The sequence below is a fragment of the Engystomops pustulosus genome, chromosome 6 (genome assembly GCF_040894005.1).
Source record: "Engystomops pustulosus chromosome 6, aEngPut4.maternal, whole genome shotgun sequence".
In the NCBI taxonomy this organism is placed as follows: domain Eukaryota; kingdom Metazoa; phylum Chordata; class Amphibia; order Anura; family Leptodactylidae; genus Engystomops; species Engystomops pustulosus.
In genome coordinates, this window is record NC_092416.1 from 50,686,838 (window position 1) to 50,704,475 (window position 17,638).

General features: G+C 41.0%; 1 protein-coding gene across 2 annotated transcripts; it reads right to left on the bottom strand.

Annotated features, from left to right (window-relative positions):
• Positions 1-27: 27 nt before the first annotated feature.
• On the bottom strand, positions 28-17,106 carry ANKRD65 (ankyrin repeat domain 65). 2 transcript variants are annotated; one of them, XM_072113258.1, is made up of 5 exons: positions 17,053-17,106; positions 6,210-6,346; positions 3,070-3,268; positions 1,398-1,947; positions 28-473 (listed from the first exon to the last, which is right to left on the bottom strand). In XM_072113258.1, exons 3-5 carry the CDS (start codon positions 3,264-3,266, stop codon positions 225-227), a joined length of 996 nt encoding a protein of 331 aa, XP_071969359.1. In that variant the 5' UTR covers positions 3,267-3,268; positions 6,210-6,346; positions 17,053-17,106; the 3' UTR covers positions 28-224. The 2 variants fall into 2 exon arrangements, with proteins under 2 accessions (XP_071969359.1, XP_071969360.1); XM_072113259.1 differs by lacking the exon at positions 17,053-17,106 and adding an exon at positions 6,026-6,088 and having other exon boundaries at positions 6,210-6,492.
• Positions 17,107-17,638: the final 532 nt, after the last annotated feature.

Sequence of the window (17,638 nt, forward strand, 5' to 3'; positions counted from 1 at the left end):
TGTTGTATTTTCTATCCTTTTTAGAAATTAAAATTATATAATTCATTCCCGAAGCCGTTTTTTGAGAGTGCCCACAAAATCTGCTATTGAATTATCCTCCTTGGTCTCTTTTGGTGTTGAGACTTACTGTGGTTGCACCCAAAATCGGTTTAACAGAAATCGATAAGTGCCACTAAACCAACGGTATAGCAGATAAGAGATCAATCTGTAAAACCAATGTATGATTAAAGTACATTGTGAACTGTAGGTAGTGCTCCTTGCAGGTAAGTAGATACTTGGCTGTGTCCCCTCATGGTTGCTCTCTGTATTGGAGTGAGGCATAGGCTGTCCTTTATATTCAGTGCGGCCCCGTTCTGGACCAGGATTTGTACCACGTCAAGATGCCCTGCGGCCGCAGCTCTGTGTAATACTGTGCGTCCATGATTGTCTGCAATGTTCACTTGAGATTTATTATCCAAAAGTGACCGGACAACCTATGAGAGAAAGGGAACATGATGAAAGACATAAAAATGTACTAGAAGTGCTATAATTATTCCTCCCTGAGTGAAATGAGACATGTATAGGGAAAGTCATCTGCCTGACGGCTATGCGATGTCTATGGCCAGCTCAGCACTCATTGCTCTTGTGGTCACTTGGATCTGACAGATAGAGACCTGCAGTATGTTGTAGACACACGTGCATGCTGTTTGTCTGTCAGATCAAAGGCTCCAAGTAATTATATGTCTCACCTTCCTTGTGTAGAATAAAGAAGAAGAACAACATGTTCCTTGTTTAAGTAAAAGTAGTTGTCTTAGTTACCATAGGTGTGCCTCAGGTCTAGGAGTAAATATAGAGGAAAAGACGACCTATGGCCACGATTATAATGGCGTCCCTTCTGGTAGTAACCACTTAAGTTTTTAAGTCAATTACCTCTGATTACCTCCTTCCAATTATATTTGGAGTGGTTTTCTTTACCTTTGTTTGCTAATGTTGAAGGTCATGGGTTGTCACCACCCATTATAGGGCACATTTACTAAGGGTCCGTCGCACACATTTCCGTCGGGTTTACCTAATATTTCCGATTTGCCCTTAATTGCACAAGGGTTTTTGGCGCACGCAAACAGATTTTGGAGCGTCGGCTTTCATGCAACACAAATCGGGGTCATGGGTGTCGGACAACCCGACTTATTCCGGCAAGCTGCGGAATTTAAAATTCAAAATGTGTCGCAAGATCAGCACTCACATACATCAGAAAGAAGATGGTGAACTCCGGCGGACATGAGCGGGGAAGTGACACATTCAAGAAATCGGGCATGCCATGGCTGGCAGCTCCGAATTCTCGTCAGACATTCCGGATCGGTGGACGTAACGGGACGGGTAAGTAACTGTGCCTCTATGTGTTATGCAATAATACATACCTCTAATCTACCATTACTAGCCGCCATAGCCAGAGCGGTTCTGCCCTCCAGGTCTTGGGCATTCACATCAACACCCTTTTCCAGGAGATAGTTCAGAGTCTCTAGTTTTCCAGTCTCAGCTGCAATATGCAAAGGGGTCAAATTTCCGGAGGCCTCCAGTTCAAGGGAGACACTGTGCTCATTTAGTAGTTCCATGATATGGACATGATTGTTCACAATTGCCCAGTGCAAAGGACTCCACTTGTTGTTGTCACCAATACAGGGGTCTATGTTTTGCTTAAGCAATAACTGTACAATGAGGGTATGGCCATTAGCTGCCGCTAAATGTAGAGCAGTTAGGCCTCCAGTTGTAGGAGCAGTAGCATTGGACCCACGATTTAACAGCATCTCAGAAAGGTGTGTGTGACCACTCCATGCTGCATGGTGCAGAGGGATACAACCAGAAGCATCTTGGGTATTCACTGAAGCTCCTCTTTGGATCAGGAGCTTTGCCGTTGCTAAATGTCCATTGGATGCAGCACAATGAAGAGGTGTCCAGCCAAGCTCATCCCTGAAATAGACAAGATATGTTTAATAAGAAAGTCAGATGCCTGCTGGGTAGGAGCCAAAGTCTAAATTGCTTTCAAAGCCTTGTGTTGGTTCATCTAGTGGTTTAATCTAAGCAGGAAGCATGTAGAGGAGGAGCTTCGTACAGCACCACCCATGAGGAAGTTGGATGAAAACAACTGGTCTTACATCAACCATAAGGGACACCGCTGTGGTCTTTGATTGACAATTACCTACATTATTTTAGTTGGCAACAATTTAGTTTCTTCAATCTTCATTTATATGATTATTATGGAAAATTACAATTCATATTTGTAATATTTATGCATAACATATTCATGGCTACAGTCTATAGATCGGTGGCCTACAATATGTGACTTTTCAGCTGTTGCAAAACCATTTTATATAGTAAAGAAAAGCTAATCTTTAGGATTGACCATCAATATCACATCTCAGGGTCTAAATCCCAACACACGGATTAACCAGCTGATGTAATGGACACAACCACTAACAAAAATGAGGATCTGTGTCTGGTAAACAAGAAGTATATGAAACCCCATTAACTTCTTCATCAGCTTGTTGATATGGATGCAGAAAGTCAAATCCATCAAACCAACAAAACAGAAATTAGCATTTGCATATATACATCAACAGATACATTAGGGTTGTGTTTCTACATGTTCTGGAGACATTAATCCATTTGTTATTCATTTCTGTTGTGAGGTCAACCCCTGAAGATACATTATGACTGGAAATGAATCACTTTTAAGGATTAACAAATAGTCACTTTGTTAAGCCTCAGCACAACAAGCTTTAGAAATAGCTCCAATGACACAAATGTCCACATATGTTTGAAGCATTCCTCCCATTGAAATCACAACTATTGTCCTGTCCAGATTAATCTAAGATATCTCCTTTCAGTTTCTCGGTCACTTATTTGACGCCAAGAGACTTTAGTCACCCGCATGTGCATAAGAGTAACACGTAATGGACATTACGAAGAATTAACATATTGAATGGACATTCGAGCCCAACAAAGCCTCAAGCACTCGAGATGGATTTATGTCTTCAAGAAAATCTTAGCAACTGTGGTGTGAGGAGAGCGTTAGTGGCTAGATACACATACCTGTCATCAATCTTTTCTCCTTGTTGTAGGAGTTGTTTAACGAGACGAGTGTTCCCATTCCAGGAAGCCAGATGAAGGGCTTTCCATTCATAGATGGCATGGTCTAACTTCTCTGGTGGGCTATGTTCCTCACTCAGTTGTAGACATCTTCTCGCCAGCTCAGCCTCTGGAGTTAGTCTACCTACTTTTTGTTGCATAACTAGCAAGAGAAGATGAATATTATGATGTTTAAATAGTAATAGGAAATTGGAGAGCAAGGTACACGGTTAAAGAAAACATGCAATTCGTTGCCCTACATCCTTGTTCTTAATTGACAGGTCTCACTGCTAGGACATGCAGATACATACATGGGGTAGATGTTGCAAATGTAACTGGGTAAAGGACCTTAGATCACCCTGGTCACATGACGGTAAATGCTGAATGCTGAGAAGAGGCATGGGACACGTGGGATGAATCAGATGGGAGTAGCTGACCCAGCATGACATGCCCACTCTGATGCCAGAGACAGACAGATATAGATAGACAGATAGAAATAGAGAGATCAATAGATATAGATATATAGAGATAGATGAATATAGATAGAGATAGATATAGCTAGAAAAAGAGACAGAAATAGATAGATATATACCATCCTGGACAATGCTGGGGCCTACAGCTTGATTAACATAATGTTGATTTATGGGTATGTAAGGGAAAGGATTTTTAGCTAAAAAAAGTGTGTCAGTTAGGTAACAGGGCTCTATGGGATATTGTAACAAGCTGTTTTTTTTTAAATGTGGTGACAGGTTCCCTTTAAGTAAATACAGACCACAAATAACACAATGGCACATTGTGGATCCACAAGTAATTGCAATTTCATTTTTTCCCATCTCATGATTGAACCCCTGTTTTAAACCTGTAGTTGAAGAGGATCTGTTTTTACTACATCTTACATTTTACTACTTATAATAGCAAAATTAAAAACAATGTATTCTGTAAAAAGAGTGGCTGGACCATTATACAAGCTCTTATACCTCTTGTGTCCTCCCTTTATCCTCATAGACTGTAAGCTCGTGCGCGCACTGCCCTCACTCCTATTGTTACATATGAGTGTTTGTACTCTGTAATGTAGTATTTTATTTGTATTTTTATGTCTCCTATGATTTGTAAAGCGCTGCGGGATATGGTGCTATATAAATAAAGATTATTATTATATTCTAAAAGCCATACTTTTGTTGACAGAGTGACCTGTGACTGTTTCATCACATTTTGTTCCATTTTTGGTGATGTTGGGACTAGAAAAAGCTATTCTGGCACAGTCACATCCTGACTGCGATTGTGTCACTGGGGTGTCAATGACTGTGTGTGTTTGGTTGTGGGTGTTGGGGGTAGGGGCCGAGACTCACAAACGCCTATTGATAATCAGTATCCAATTCACAATCTGTGTTAATGGTCTCCTAATCTGGTGCCATCACCACACTATTCTGGTATAACATCCCCCATGTGAACATAGAAGTCAGCAGGAAGTTGTTAAGGATGGACATCTTCCAGGAAGCCATGAAGTCCTGCATCCATATACTGAACAATACATCCCAGTCTAGACTGGTTTATAAGAACTATGGAGTCAGCATTGCACTATGGTGATTATCACATAAACCTTCATCTAATGACTTGTATGCTAATTACAATGTTTAAGATGTATAATAAGGAAGCAATAGAACACTCTGTAATAAGAAGCTCTTGTTAAAGAGTGCACAATACCTTGTATACAGCAATTCATAACAGATGTATAATAACATGTAATTACTAGTAAATTACAGGTGTTAACCTATAGTAGAACAATCAATTCCTATATTCCACACATTTTTTAAAATTATATTTAACAAAAACAGTTAATCTTTGCTTGCCTGCAAATTAATTTTGGGAAAACCCCTCTAAGAGAAGTAATTTGTCGTGCATATCTTACATAGAGGCCATATCTCGGTACAAGTTCTGTTATCACAGTGTTCACATGTACTTATTGTACTGCTCAGCTCTGCTAAATGAATAAACACTGATAGTGGGGAGGTGTGCATGCATTATTTCAGTCATGTAGATATGCAATATATATTGATGAGATACGGGGGACACAGCTACAGGGCCAATCTATGTGTTACTCATAGCACAGCTTTGATTTAAAATAGCTTCTTGCACTGTAAAAATGCTTCTTGTAGCCCTATTTCCCTAGATCTCAAGTTGTCACAGTGGATTTATTTTTGCATGTCATTTGGGACTTTCAATTTTTACAAGCCCCAATAAAAAGCTGATGACTTTTCAGTTAATCTAAGTGATATGTAAAAAAATGCAGTAGAAAGTTTATTAAATACTCTGTATGTAAATGTATGCAGTGCGTTATGTGAAATCTGCAGGAACTATTTATGAAATCGGACAGAAAATCACAATAAATTGGTTCTGCTTTTTACATCTACAGTTTTTGGGCCAGAAATCAGCAGTATATGTGTCCCATATGGACAAAATATACACTCAGTTCTATGCACATGAGAAAGCCACATGCAGAGACTATATGGCATTACACATACTTTTTATGTGCACCTTATAAAATCTTTGTGATGGATTGTATCATATAGGATGCACTGTATGAAATTATATATAAGTACAGTATGGCCCGTAAATAATTATTTTTACTGTCTAATGAATCATTATGATATCATGTCTGACGAAGAGAACTAGTACAGGCAGTTATGTACAGGTTAAGTTGTGCAGGTTTGTTTTTAAGTTGAATTTGTATGTAAGTCGCATCTGTATATTTTATAATTGTAACCCCAGCCCAAATTTTTCTGGCCATTGTGACAACTGGATTTTAAAAATTGTTGGCTTGTCATAAGAATCGGGACTAACAATTAAGCTTAATAACAGACACTTCTGATAAGTGTTATGGCTATTTATTGTAGCCTAAGGTTAAAGTACAGTAAATTACCAACATCCAGAGACTGTAACTTGGCGTCGTCTGTAAGTCGGGTGTTCTTAAGTCGGGGACCGCCTGTATTAAAAAACTCGAAAGCTCACCATCACATAGCCTCAAAAAGTTATCGCCCGATTTCTAAACTTTTCTTCTAGTTATATGCAAAGCGTGCCTGGAATAAATGTTACCTGACATTTACCTGCACAATATTTGTGGTTGGTCCGTGCGGTGTCGGTCCAGTTTGATTGCTGGCTTTCACTCTCAGACGTCTTGAGGTCTAGGATCACTCCCCTGTATGTCCACTACACCCCACTGCTCCAGGCTGCGCCGCACATACTGTACACAGCAGGTTGACGTGAAGTGAAATTGAGAAGAAGATTAAACAAAACAGACCTTGTGCAATTACACTTGCTGGATACCCTGGCAAGTAAAAACTTGTTCCCCTACAGAGCTTCCCTCTGTTAAAGGGTAACCTGCTAATGATTCCAGTGAACTTTACAAAGTACTTAGGGACCGGGGGAGGGGCAAGCCAGGAGGGGGGTGAACACAATAGCAGTAAAAGACACATGAGGACAGTGGAAGACACTGGTATAAATCACTAGCTGCAGCTCACATGCCTATGATTTGTCTCACTGACATTGTCATGTGCAACAATTGTTTTATTATACAACGTATCTCACTAAAATAACAAAACTGAAAGTCAAGAGTATGAATGTCATATCAATTGTTGGCTGTCAAAGTTTCTGAACCATTTACTTTTAATGTCGCTTTTATTATGTGTTTCATACTTTATACTTTTATTATTTTTATTTATTTATAGAGCACAATTCTATTCTCAATGTCCATTTATAACATTATGCAACAGTTTTCTGTTACAGTGTAAAGACTACATGTACAGTACATGCTTTTGATTATGCATCTTTTGTCCCCTTTGGCGCTTGTGGTGCACTTTTCAGTTTTGCATCGCTGCAACACTAAGCTATCAACTGCATTTCTCTGGTGCATAACCCAATGAAGGGTATGTTTGTTAGATTCCCACCACCTGTAGTATTTATTGACATTCACCCAAAAATATATGGGATATATGTCTGATAAGAGAAGGTTCTACTTCTGGAACGACTGTCAGAATGGGCCATGCAATGCGCTAGCCACAAATTAAAGGGAAACCGTCACCAGTTTTGACTATATAAAATTGCAGATGATGTTACGTATTGGGCTTTCAGATCTGTATAACTGTACCTTTGAGTATATTATGTAGCACAGTAGTAAGTAATTGGGGAATTGCTCATGCCTCCTCATTATGCTTGCGAGATACTTCACCTATAGACATTATAATCATGAAGATGTAGCCTGTCTGTGAAATATGCATTTATATTTCAGATTTGTAGCTGGAGTTGGAGCACTATAGTGCACTGGTGTGAAATATTTCTTCAATGTACTTCTGCACAGCCACTCGCTCTGAGTAACTGCTGAAGAATTCAAGCTGTACTGTGACCTGTGAAGAGATCTCATATACCGATTCACCAGAGTGCTCAAAGTCCAGCTACAATCCGGGAATATAAATTCATTTTAATATAGCACTGCGGCTACTAACAACTTACACAAAGGAATGGTTACATAGGGCCAATACCTAACACTGACTGCAGCTTTACATTGTCTAAACTGCTGACAGATTCAAAGTCAATTCACTTATTTTTTTAATTCCCATTGTGTTAGGGATATTTTATGCAGGGCCCCAACAGCCCTCTTGACTTTTGTAAGGTGAGTCCTAATTAACCCTTTGAGGGAGGATGAGATAGCTGCCGGCAGCGATCTGACAGAGTAAATGCAAGACACAGTCGGTCTTCCGATGCACTCAAATCAAACTGTTTATTTCAAACAGATACAGCTATAGAAATCAGCATTTGGGGTGTTGATAAGGCACTTAGATTCTATTGGCCATTATGTTTTTTTACCAGCACATTCTGGGAAAAATGACTAGGCCTTGTTTACAGCCATGCTTATCTACACAATGGCTCCTAGAAGCTTCTTCATAACCAAAATAAATAACAAGAATACAGAGGCCCGAAGGACGGTAAGAAATGCCAAGGATATTGTGAAAAGGCAAACAACAGTTTAAATGAGAAAAATAGCTGAATTAAAACATTTAACTCTATAGCTTCTAAAAGGGAAGCATACCCCCCCCCCCAAGGTGGCCGCTGTATCTAAGATGGTGGACAGTAGTCAAGATGGCGTCCGAAACCAGTGCGACCTCCTTAACACATTGAGAGGGTTAGCCTCTTCTTACTGTTGTTGTAGGCATGCATGCTCAGCCAGTCTGATGCTTGCATATATGAAAGTCAGCAGAGAGAGCTATGGGCTGAATGACAACTTTACCTATAGCTAATATGAGACTTGGCTGCCATGAGCTGTGTAACATGTAATAAGCTTAATCTGCCTGTGGGGTGGCAGTAGCTGTTGGTGTTTACTTTTCTGTCATCTTCTCTGATCCTCCTATTATACATCGTCTTTGTCCTGCGATGTCCACATTCTGCTAATTCTGTTGTGTACGCAGCTGTCAGATTACATTTAGTAATGCTGTATCTTAGTAATAGGATGTTTCATAACAATGTAGCTCATTTTCTGCTAATATTGAGTTAATACACAATCACATAGCGGGTATTATTTTATCCTTCTTACTACAATGGACAGTTATAGTCAAACTACATTCATAATTTCAGACCCAACTGTATAGCACTGAATGTGTTGCATATTTGAGTTACAGTTGACCCTATTTTTATGGTTATGTTTTACCTTCTAGTTCGACTGCTTTATTGCTGTTGCTATTGTTACTTTATTACATTTATTGTGTGACATTATTAGATATGGTAGTTATGTTGCCTGTAGATATTTATATGTCCTCATGATTGATGGATACGCTTAAGGAGCAAGGTCAAGAAATGCCTTAAGCTGATCATTGTTGGGTATCTGTGGATAAATATGAGGTATTGTCAGTATACAACGACGGTTTCTCATTGTGTTGCTAAACTTTAGTCCATTGAGGCTGCATAACTAGACGGTGTGATGACCAATCTGGTATGCTTCCATACACCTCTGTAGTTGTATAAGAACTGGTATAAGGAACATTAGCTAGGACTACATGAACACCAATGGTTAGTTGCTTGTGATCCATGTGTCAACAGCTTGTGAGGTCCGCTAGGTCCGCTGAGCTTGCTACTAACTGATTGGAGAAGTGCCTCTGTCTCTACCTGTGTGGATTAAATATGTCAAAAATGGCTGACGCCAGGTCTACAACGCCTTCCCAATGTATTAATGGGATATCCTATAGGACAGTGGGGGCGAACCTATGGCACTGGTGCCAGAGGTGGCACTCGGAGCCCTCTCTGTGGGCACCCAGACCATCACTCCAGTATGAAGTTCACCAGACAGGACTCAAAGAATCTTCCTGCAGAATCTTCCTACAATGATAGGTGAATTTGCCCTCTTCCTTTCAATTGCGTTGGTGTCTTTAGGAGGCTGAACGATTTAAAGTTGTCAAAGAACAAAGAGAAATACATTACTGCTTAAATTGCTGTGCTGGCACTTTGCAATAAATAAGTGGCTTTTGGTTGAAGTTTGGGCACTCAGGCTCTAAAAGGTTCGCCATCACTGCTATAGGAGAATATAAACACAAAAAGCTGTGCATGCCTCTTTCTATTGAAGTCTATTGAGTTACAACAATACTCTTTTTTTATCTACTATTTGCATCATATCTATTTATCTATACAATTTAAAATGAGGATTTGGTCCTGCAAACACTGAAATATTGTTTTTAATTCCATCTATAGAATTAAAAATCAGGGCATCCAGATGCAGCTGTTCGCTGTATTCTACCTAAATCCCTTTTAGTTATATATCACTCAGGTAGTGGATATCTAGTAATTGCTCTCCCTTCATCACATATGGGATCCTGCCTTTTTGCGTTTTTAATCTGTTCATTGTGCCTTTATGTGTTTGATGTAATGACCCCTGAGAACTCAAGCGCTGACATTTTAGCCTTTTGTGATATGAGACCTTTAGGCCCCTTTCACACTTGCGTCTTTCACGCACGTTTTCTTGCAGAACGTGCAGAACTTGCATTGCACTCTGACCCATTGTAACCAATGGGTCTTTTCAGACTTGCATTTTTTTTCACGCACACATTCGCGTTTTTTTTAACGCGCGTTTAAATCTCGACATGCTCTACTTTTGCAAGTCACGCGCGTGAAAAACGCACCATACAAATCTATGGAGATGCATCAAAAACGCATTGCACTCTGAGACACTTGCAAGTGCAATGCAAGTGCAATGTGTTTTTCACGCATAAATTGCCATAGAAAAGATAGAGCTCAGTCCTGAGTCCATTTCACGTGCATTTTCTGCGCGTGAAAAACGCATTGAAATTGCATTGAAACTGCATCAAAAACGCGTGTGAAAAACTGAGACACTGAACAAACTCTGACTGAAAACTGATTGCACTCTGATGCAAAATGTGCGTTTTTCACTGACCAAACCCTGATCGCACCCTGATCAAACTCTGACGTGAAATGCAACGCGAGTGTGGAAGGGGCCTTACTATTTTAGAGATGGCACAGGCCTGTATTCATTGGTTTTACTTATTTATGGTCATATTGTCAATAGGTGAGGCATCTCACAAGCATAAGGAGAAGGCATGAGGCCATAAAATCCCAAAATTACTTACTACGGTAATGAGGTCAGAACTATTGACTTAAATTGTACCCATTATTTTACATTAAGCTGTAACCTGAGTTGCACATGGCATTTTATAGCAGTTTTTTTCTCACTGTAAGCCCTTTCTGTAATTCTCAGTTGTCTCAGAGCTTGTGAGTGGAAACCAGATACTGTGATGTCTCCCCTACACAGGATGCAAAGCCCCTATATCCACCCTGCATACAGTATACAGCAAAACAATTCTAAGGGCAGTATGTAAACTCATCTGTTGATGAACTGATAGTCATTCTCAACATCTCATTTAGCAGATAATTTAGAGTGAGTAAGAAGTGGGAAATGGGAAATGGGAAGTAGCCTGATAACTGGATAAAAAAAACCTTTCCTATAATAAACTTCATGACAGAGTTATCCATATCCTTCTGGTTTATTTATTTAACAACTATGAAATTAATGTGGTCATTTAGGTTCTTTTAAGGTTGTGTGGGACTTTCAATATATGACCAGTCCAACTGAGCCCCCCCTTCAATATTTATCTAAGCACACAGTGCAGCTATGCTTTATACTGCAACCTAAAGGGGTTTTCCAAAAACTTGTATTTTTCACTAATACAGCTAGTGACAGATTTCCCTTAACTAAATGCCACCCTTCTTTTAGCTAACATTTTGTAAAATAAACTTACCAGGCATCAGAGGGGGTGTGTCCTGCTCAGTCAGCCCAGACCATCTAATCCTCTCCATGCCTTATGCCTCCTCACTATTCAGCACTGCATGTCATGTGACTAGAGTGATATTATCTAAAGTCCTTTACCCAGTAATATTATCTACCCCATGTATGTGATTACATGAAATCACAGCATGCTTCCATGGACTTCTACTCTGCCCCATGCCTCCATGGAGACATGCTACGACTTCATGTAATCAGATACATACATAAGGTAGATGTTATTGTTACTGGGTAAAGGACCTAAGATGTTATCACCCTGGTCACATGACATGAAGTGCTCAATGATGTAACAGGCATTGGAAAGGAGCCATTTAGGTATAAGGGCAATGCTTTTTCACCATGTTTTTTCCATTAAATGGTAAACTACTAGGAGTTATGTTGGGTGGGAGAGAGCGAAAAAAGTCATCTGGCTCTGGCAACATATTCACACAATGGTGTTAAGTAACTTTGTTGACCCATCCAGCTTGAAGTGTCACATGTCTGCAATGGACACATGACTCCAGCAGCCACTTGGTGGCCAAAGTGGTCAGAGAAGAAGGATGTTATTTCTGTGGTTGTGTCTGGTATTGCAGCTCCATAAATTTATTGCAGTTAATAGTAGGAATACAACAAACTAAGCTGTGAGCACTATTGATTCTGTCTGTAATGCTACACCAGCATTCTGCAGAATATATACTGAGCTGAATAAATGATATTAATTAATTCAGTAATGTCATAGGTCTATGTGATAACAATGGCAGAACTGGGTACCCTTGGTTATTATAAAATTATAGAAATTATTCAGGTAGTCTTCCTCCATAGCAAATGCCCCCCCTAGTAAATTTCACTGACGATGTTCCATACTGATTGTGCAGTATATATTTCTGAAACAAATCACCTGCAAGTTAACCTACACAAAGATGTATAATCCCAGGCTTGATAGCTTTTTGATGCAGACGAAGCTCTTATATGCTACAAGTGAAGTGTATCCAAGTGATTCATTCCCCCCTATCCCCGTATAGTTGTTGCACCAGATAGCAGCAAATTACAAGTTACTGTATAACTATTCTGGCATCTTGATCTTCTCAACTCCTCAAATCTTCTACATCTCTAAGCAATATCTTCATTTATGTCCCTTTATCTACTTGACCGCACATGTCTACTCTCCAGGAATGACTAGGAGGCTTCCAAAGAGAAGAGAAGGGGCTCTGTGGATTACACTGTTTTCCACAACTAAAACTTTTGGATCTGTTCTAGGTCACGGCTTGTTCAGATGCTCACTAACAGATTGCCATCCGGTTGCCCACACATGTGCGGTTGGTTGATGCCCTCACTCTCTAGCAACTTGTGGCTACATGCTGCTTCTTGTGCATGTCATTCAAGCAGGGTGGTTTTAAGTATATCATCACCCAGGGAAGCAGAGAGGTGGGGGCTCCGGCACAGCTGCTGTTTCACAGCCTGTGCTCCCTCTTCACTCCCCTAGAGGCTATGTGTGTATGTCCACTTGCATCTGTGTGCATACACAACACAGCATACCAGGAAAATTACCAGATGTTGGAGCCCTAGCGATGTTGACAACTTATACTAAAGACAGTTCATTACCTGTAAAGGTTTTTAATTTTTTACAAATCAATAGCTCTTGGGATTTAAAACAACTTTGCCTATTATCTTTTTTACCGATATGCAGCAGTTTTCTTGCTATAGCCCTCACGTTACCTCATTGCTGTAGTGGCTGCCTCCCCTCCATGTGCTGATAAGTCTTATGAATCCGTATGTTGTTTACACTTTGTTTCTGGTTGGTTTCCCTGATGCTCCCTGCTCACAGCAGAAGAGGTCATGTTTCAGTGAATGTAGCAGAGCTGAAAGTGTGGTTAACAGTGAATGCACCAGTTCCTCCATCTGAGTCTGTGATTCCACAGAATTTTATCTGTCTGTCTCTGCTCTTCTCACTGCTCACTTCCCCCACCTTTTTTCATCGGCAGTATCAGCACTGTGCAGGTAAGCTATTAACCCTTAGTGCTCACACAGCACAGGCTATAGACTGCATGTAACTGGTGTAGACTGCTCTTCCATGTGATGGATGCTGCCAGGATAGTCACCATGTACATCCTGTATGTGCACTGTGCAGTGTTCAGTACATTTACTTGTGGGAAACTAAATGGATTTCATTCTACATTACTTTGAGAGAACACAAGGCATCATGGGATCTGTGGGCAAGCTAACTGGCCTCAGCCTGGGGGCAGAGACTGACAGACATTAGTCTCCGCCCACTTCACCTCTGGTGAGAGAGATTTTTGTCAAACACTTTCTGAACAGAAAATGCCAGAACTTTTGAAAGAAAAGGGCGAGCAGCACAAAGTAGGTAACATTCTGTTTGTTATCAAAGGGAGAATTACATATAATAATTAGGTAAAATCACTATAACTTTACAGTTACACTTTAATAATAAAAAAATCTCCTAAAGATTGATATCAGGTTGATCTCATGCTGTACTCTAATAACTAAACCTGCATCTATGCTTCCAGACATGCCTTGGCGGGAAAGGGTTAAATGCTGCCTCTGCAGGCTTGTGGAAACTTACAGCCATTGATGCTTCACTGTAGAATTCTGGGAAATATGTAAATATAAACGACTTTTACTTGCTGGATTTCTGGACAGTGTTAATAAATAGCAGTGTTCACCTAACATCTGTGTGGTGGGTGAGATGTCATCTCTAATTTATTTCTTGGGATGCATTTCTATGGAATAATCTGTGGGCTGTACTATTTTGTTTTTTTCAAACACTGACCTACAGCACTGATACCTGTGGGATTCTGATAAAGCAAAGATCGTATGTTTCACTGCTTTAATTTTTTAAAATACACAGGTCCACATACATCCAGGCTGTGCCGTTTCTACAACCAGGCCGATCGTGCGACTGCCCTTAGTGCCAGGAACCAGGGGGCGCCAGTGGCCTCCATTCACTGGTACTGGTGATGTAAATAAAATGAGGGTGCCCTGCAGGCTGCACCCCACCTCTACATCACTGTAGGGCACTGCCATCAGAGCCAGCAGCTGATGACGTCTCAGGGATGACATCTCATGAAAAGTAAGCACCCCAAAAGCAGACTTATTGTCTCTTGCCCCAATTTCACACCTCATCTCCCACAACATGCCCCCAATAAAGGGGACACAGTGTATATAATACACATGGTGTATTACACAAGAGGGCACAGTGTATATAATATAACTACAAGGGGTTGGTTGTGTACAATATGACTACATTGGGCACAGTGGGGCTCATTTACTAAAGGTCCGCAGTAGCGTGATTCCGTCGGGTTTCGCAAATATTTCCGATGTGCGCCGAATTGCCCCGGGTTTTTGGCGCACACGATTGAATTATGGCGCACCGGCATATTATCAGCACCGGCATGCATGCGACAGAAATCGAGGGGGGGGGGGTGTGTGGCCGTCGGGCAACCCGAGGGATTCGGACAAACCACGGAATTTAAAAAAAGAATTGTGTCGCAAGACCAGCAGTCACATGCACCGGGAAGAAGCAGATGAACTCCAGCGTACCTCGGCGCAGAAGCGACAGATGCAGGGATTCGGGCGCTCGAGGTTAGTGAATCGCGGCAGACCCGACTCCTCGTCGGAAAACGCACCGCGGGATCGTGTTGGGACTGGATAAGTAAATCTGCCCCAGTATGTATAATATAGTCGTAGGTGCCTTGGTGTTTATTAAAAAAAAAAAACAGGGGGCACAGTGTGTTTATTATGAAGAATTAATACATATGGTGCCCCCTGCAGTAATATTATACACACCAATCACCATGGTAGGCTATATATATAAATGAGGTGGGCTCTGTAGATAATTCATGTAGATATAAAATCATTGTAAAATCATAAGTAAAATCATTGTAAAATCATACTATGTAAGTATGTATGTATGGACCCTCAATCTGGTGCTATATATATGTATGGCTCCTGGATACGGGTGCTGTATTTTTGCGTAGGGTTCTGGTGCTGATGTTATAAATTAAGCAAGGTTCTGGTGCTGTATTTACATACCGAGCTTGGTTCTATATTTATGTGCTTAGCTGTATTCTGGTTCTGTGTTTCTATAAGGAGCTCAATTCTTGCACTATATTTTTGTACGGATCTTGGTTCTGGTGCTGTAGTTATGTACTGAGCATGGTTCTGGTTTTGCATTTATATATTGAGCTTGGTGCTTTATGTGCTTAACTTGGTTCTGATACTGTATATTAGCCAGGGGCGTTGCTAGGGTTACAAAAGATCTGGGGCACGGGCCCCAATGCATACGTACCAAATTCTTAGTTGTGTCCTCTTTTGCACATACTCCCTATACACCTGAAACAACTATACTTAAAAACAACTGTACAGCTACAGAAAACACAGTAGATATGCTGATCTGTTATATCCAGGGACTGCAGTAGTTGTTCTTCATGTTCTCCATTAAGCCCCCTATCACCATTTCTCTTCTTCCAACCATGCGCTGTGCCTATGGAGATTACCACACTTATCTTATGATCTGCAGTTTTCTTTTGTCCCTAAAACTTTGTTCCCTAAGGGCCTATTCACATGGCCGTCTGCGGGGACTTACATGCGGCCGCAAATTTGTACGTCCCCACAGACGGCAATAGCGGTGCTATAGAGCATGCTCTATCTTTTGGCGTGTTAGTGGCCGTGTGCCGCTATTCTCTATGGAGGGAGGAGAGGTCACCTCCTCCTCTCCAGCACACGGCGGTATGCCCGCACAGCTGTAAGCTGCAATTTACAATTAAGCCACAATTATAACAATAAACTTAACACCACACCCCCTTCCTTGTGCCCCTCACATTTAAATTAAGCACCCATATTGTGCCACCAACCTAACCTGATCCCTAAATGTGGCCTGACATGTAACAATGCCACCTACACTCTATAATAGACCCCCACACAGTAAGTGCCCTCTATACTCCCTAATAACCCCCTACACACTAAGTAATATCCCCTACACTCAAGCTCCCACATTTAGTAATAGCCCCCCACACTTAATAATATGCCCTTATATGCTCACTAAAAGCCCCCACATTCAGTAATAGCCCCTCACTATTAGCCCTCAACACCCACTAATAGCCAGACAACCACTTAGAACCCCCCCACACAATAATAGCCCCCACATTCAGTAATATAGCTATCCACTTTCTAATAGCCCCCTAGACTCAAAAGTAGCCTCCCACACTCACCAGTAAACCCCCACACTTAATAAAAGCCCTCCTATGCTCACTAATAGCCCCCACATTCAGTAATAGCCCTTCACTATTAGCCCCCCACATCCACTATTAGCCAACCACTTAGAACCTCCACATTCAAAAAAGATCATTTAGTAATGATAACACTAATATCCCCCGCATTCAGAATTATATCTAATATTAGTAATATTCACTTTCTAATAGCCCCCCTAGATGCAAAAATAGACCCCCACACTCACTTATAACCTCCACAAACACACTCAGTAATATAACTAAATTATAGCCTCCCCTACTCAGGGACAGCATGACAACACTTTGGAATAGCCTTCACATAAAGTAATGACCCCAAAACCCCATATGCACACTGTATAATGAAAATATAAGAGTTATACTTACCCCTCTTCACTCGTGATTTCCTCTTATCCTCCATCTGCAGGATGTGATGTGGTGACGTCACTACACAGCGCCTCCTGCTCCAGGCTGCTGTAGGGAGGCTGTTTGAAGCAGGAGACGCGATGTAGCAATGCCATCGCCTCCTGCACAGCTTCTTACTCCACAGAACTGCCGCATGTGCTCTGTAGTGGAGCAGGATGCTGACGGCACCCTGCTTTACTACAGTAATCATCTCTATCTGCATCCAGAGGATACAAATAGAGATGACGGTGGAGAAAGCCTCAGACAACATTCGGGGCACCAGTCAAAAGATCCGGGGCCCGTGCCCCGGATCTTTTGACCTAACGACGCCCCTGATATTAGCACTGCATTTTTATGATAATACACAGCAGGTACCATAACATAATTTGAGGGACACTTTACATGTTTAATTTAAAGAGAGGATTGTTAAGGTTATAATTGTTTTTTTTTTTTTGGGGTGGGGGGCAGTATATATATTGTAATGACTTTGGTCGGGGGCATTTTTAAAGTTTTCCCTGTTTAGTAAATTACCCAGGCAGTGTCTATTATAGCAGCTCATCTATATTCA

Bases quoted from the DNA above. Each gene is read 5' to 3' on its own strand.
- ANKRD65 (XM_072113258.1), bottom strand. From the start codon at position 3,266: ATGCAACAAAAAGTAGGTAGACTAACTCCAGAGGCTGAGCTGGCGAGA. The intron at 1,948-3,069 runs GTATGTGTATCT...TGTCTATTTCAG, and splicing joins GGAGAAAAGATTGATGACAG to GGATGAGCTTGGCTGGACAC. The intron at 474-1,397 runs GTATGTATTATT...TTTCTCTCATAG, and splicing joins CTAGTAATGGTAGATTAGAG to GTTGTCCGGTCACTTTTGGA.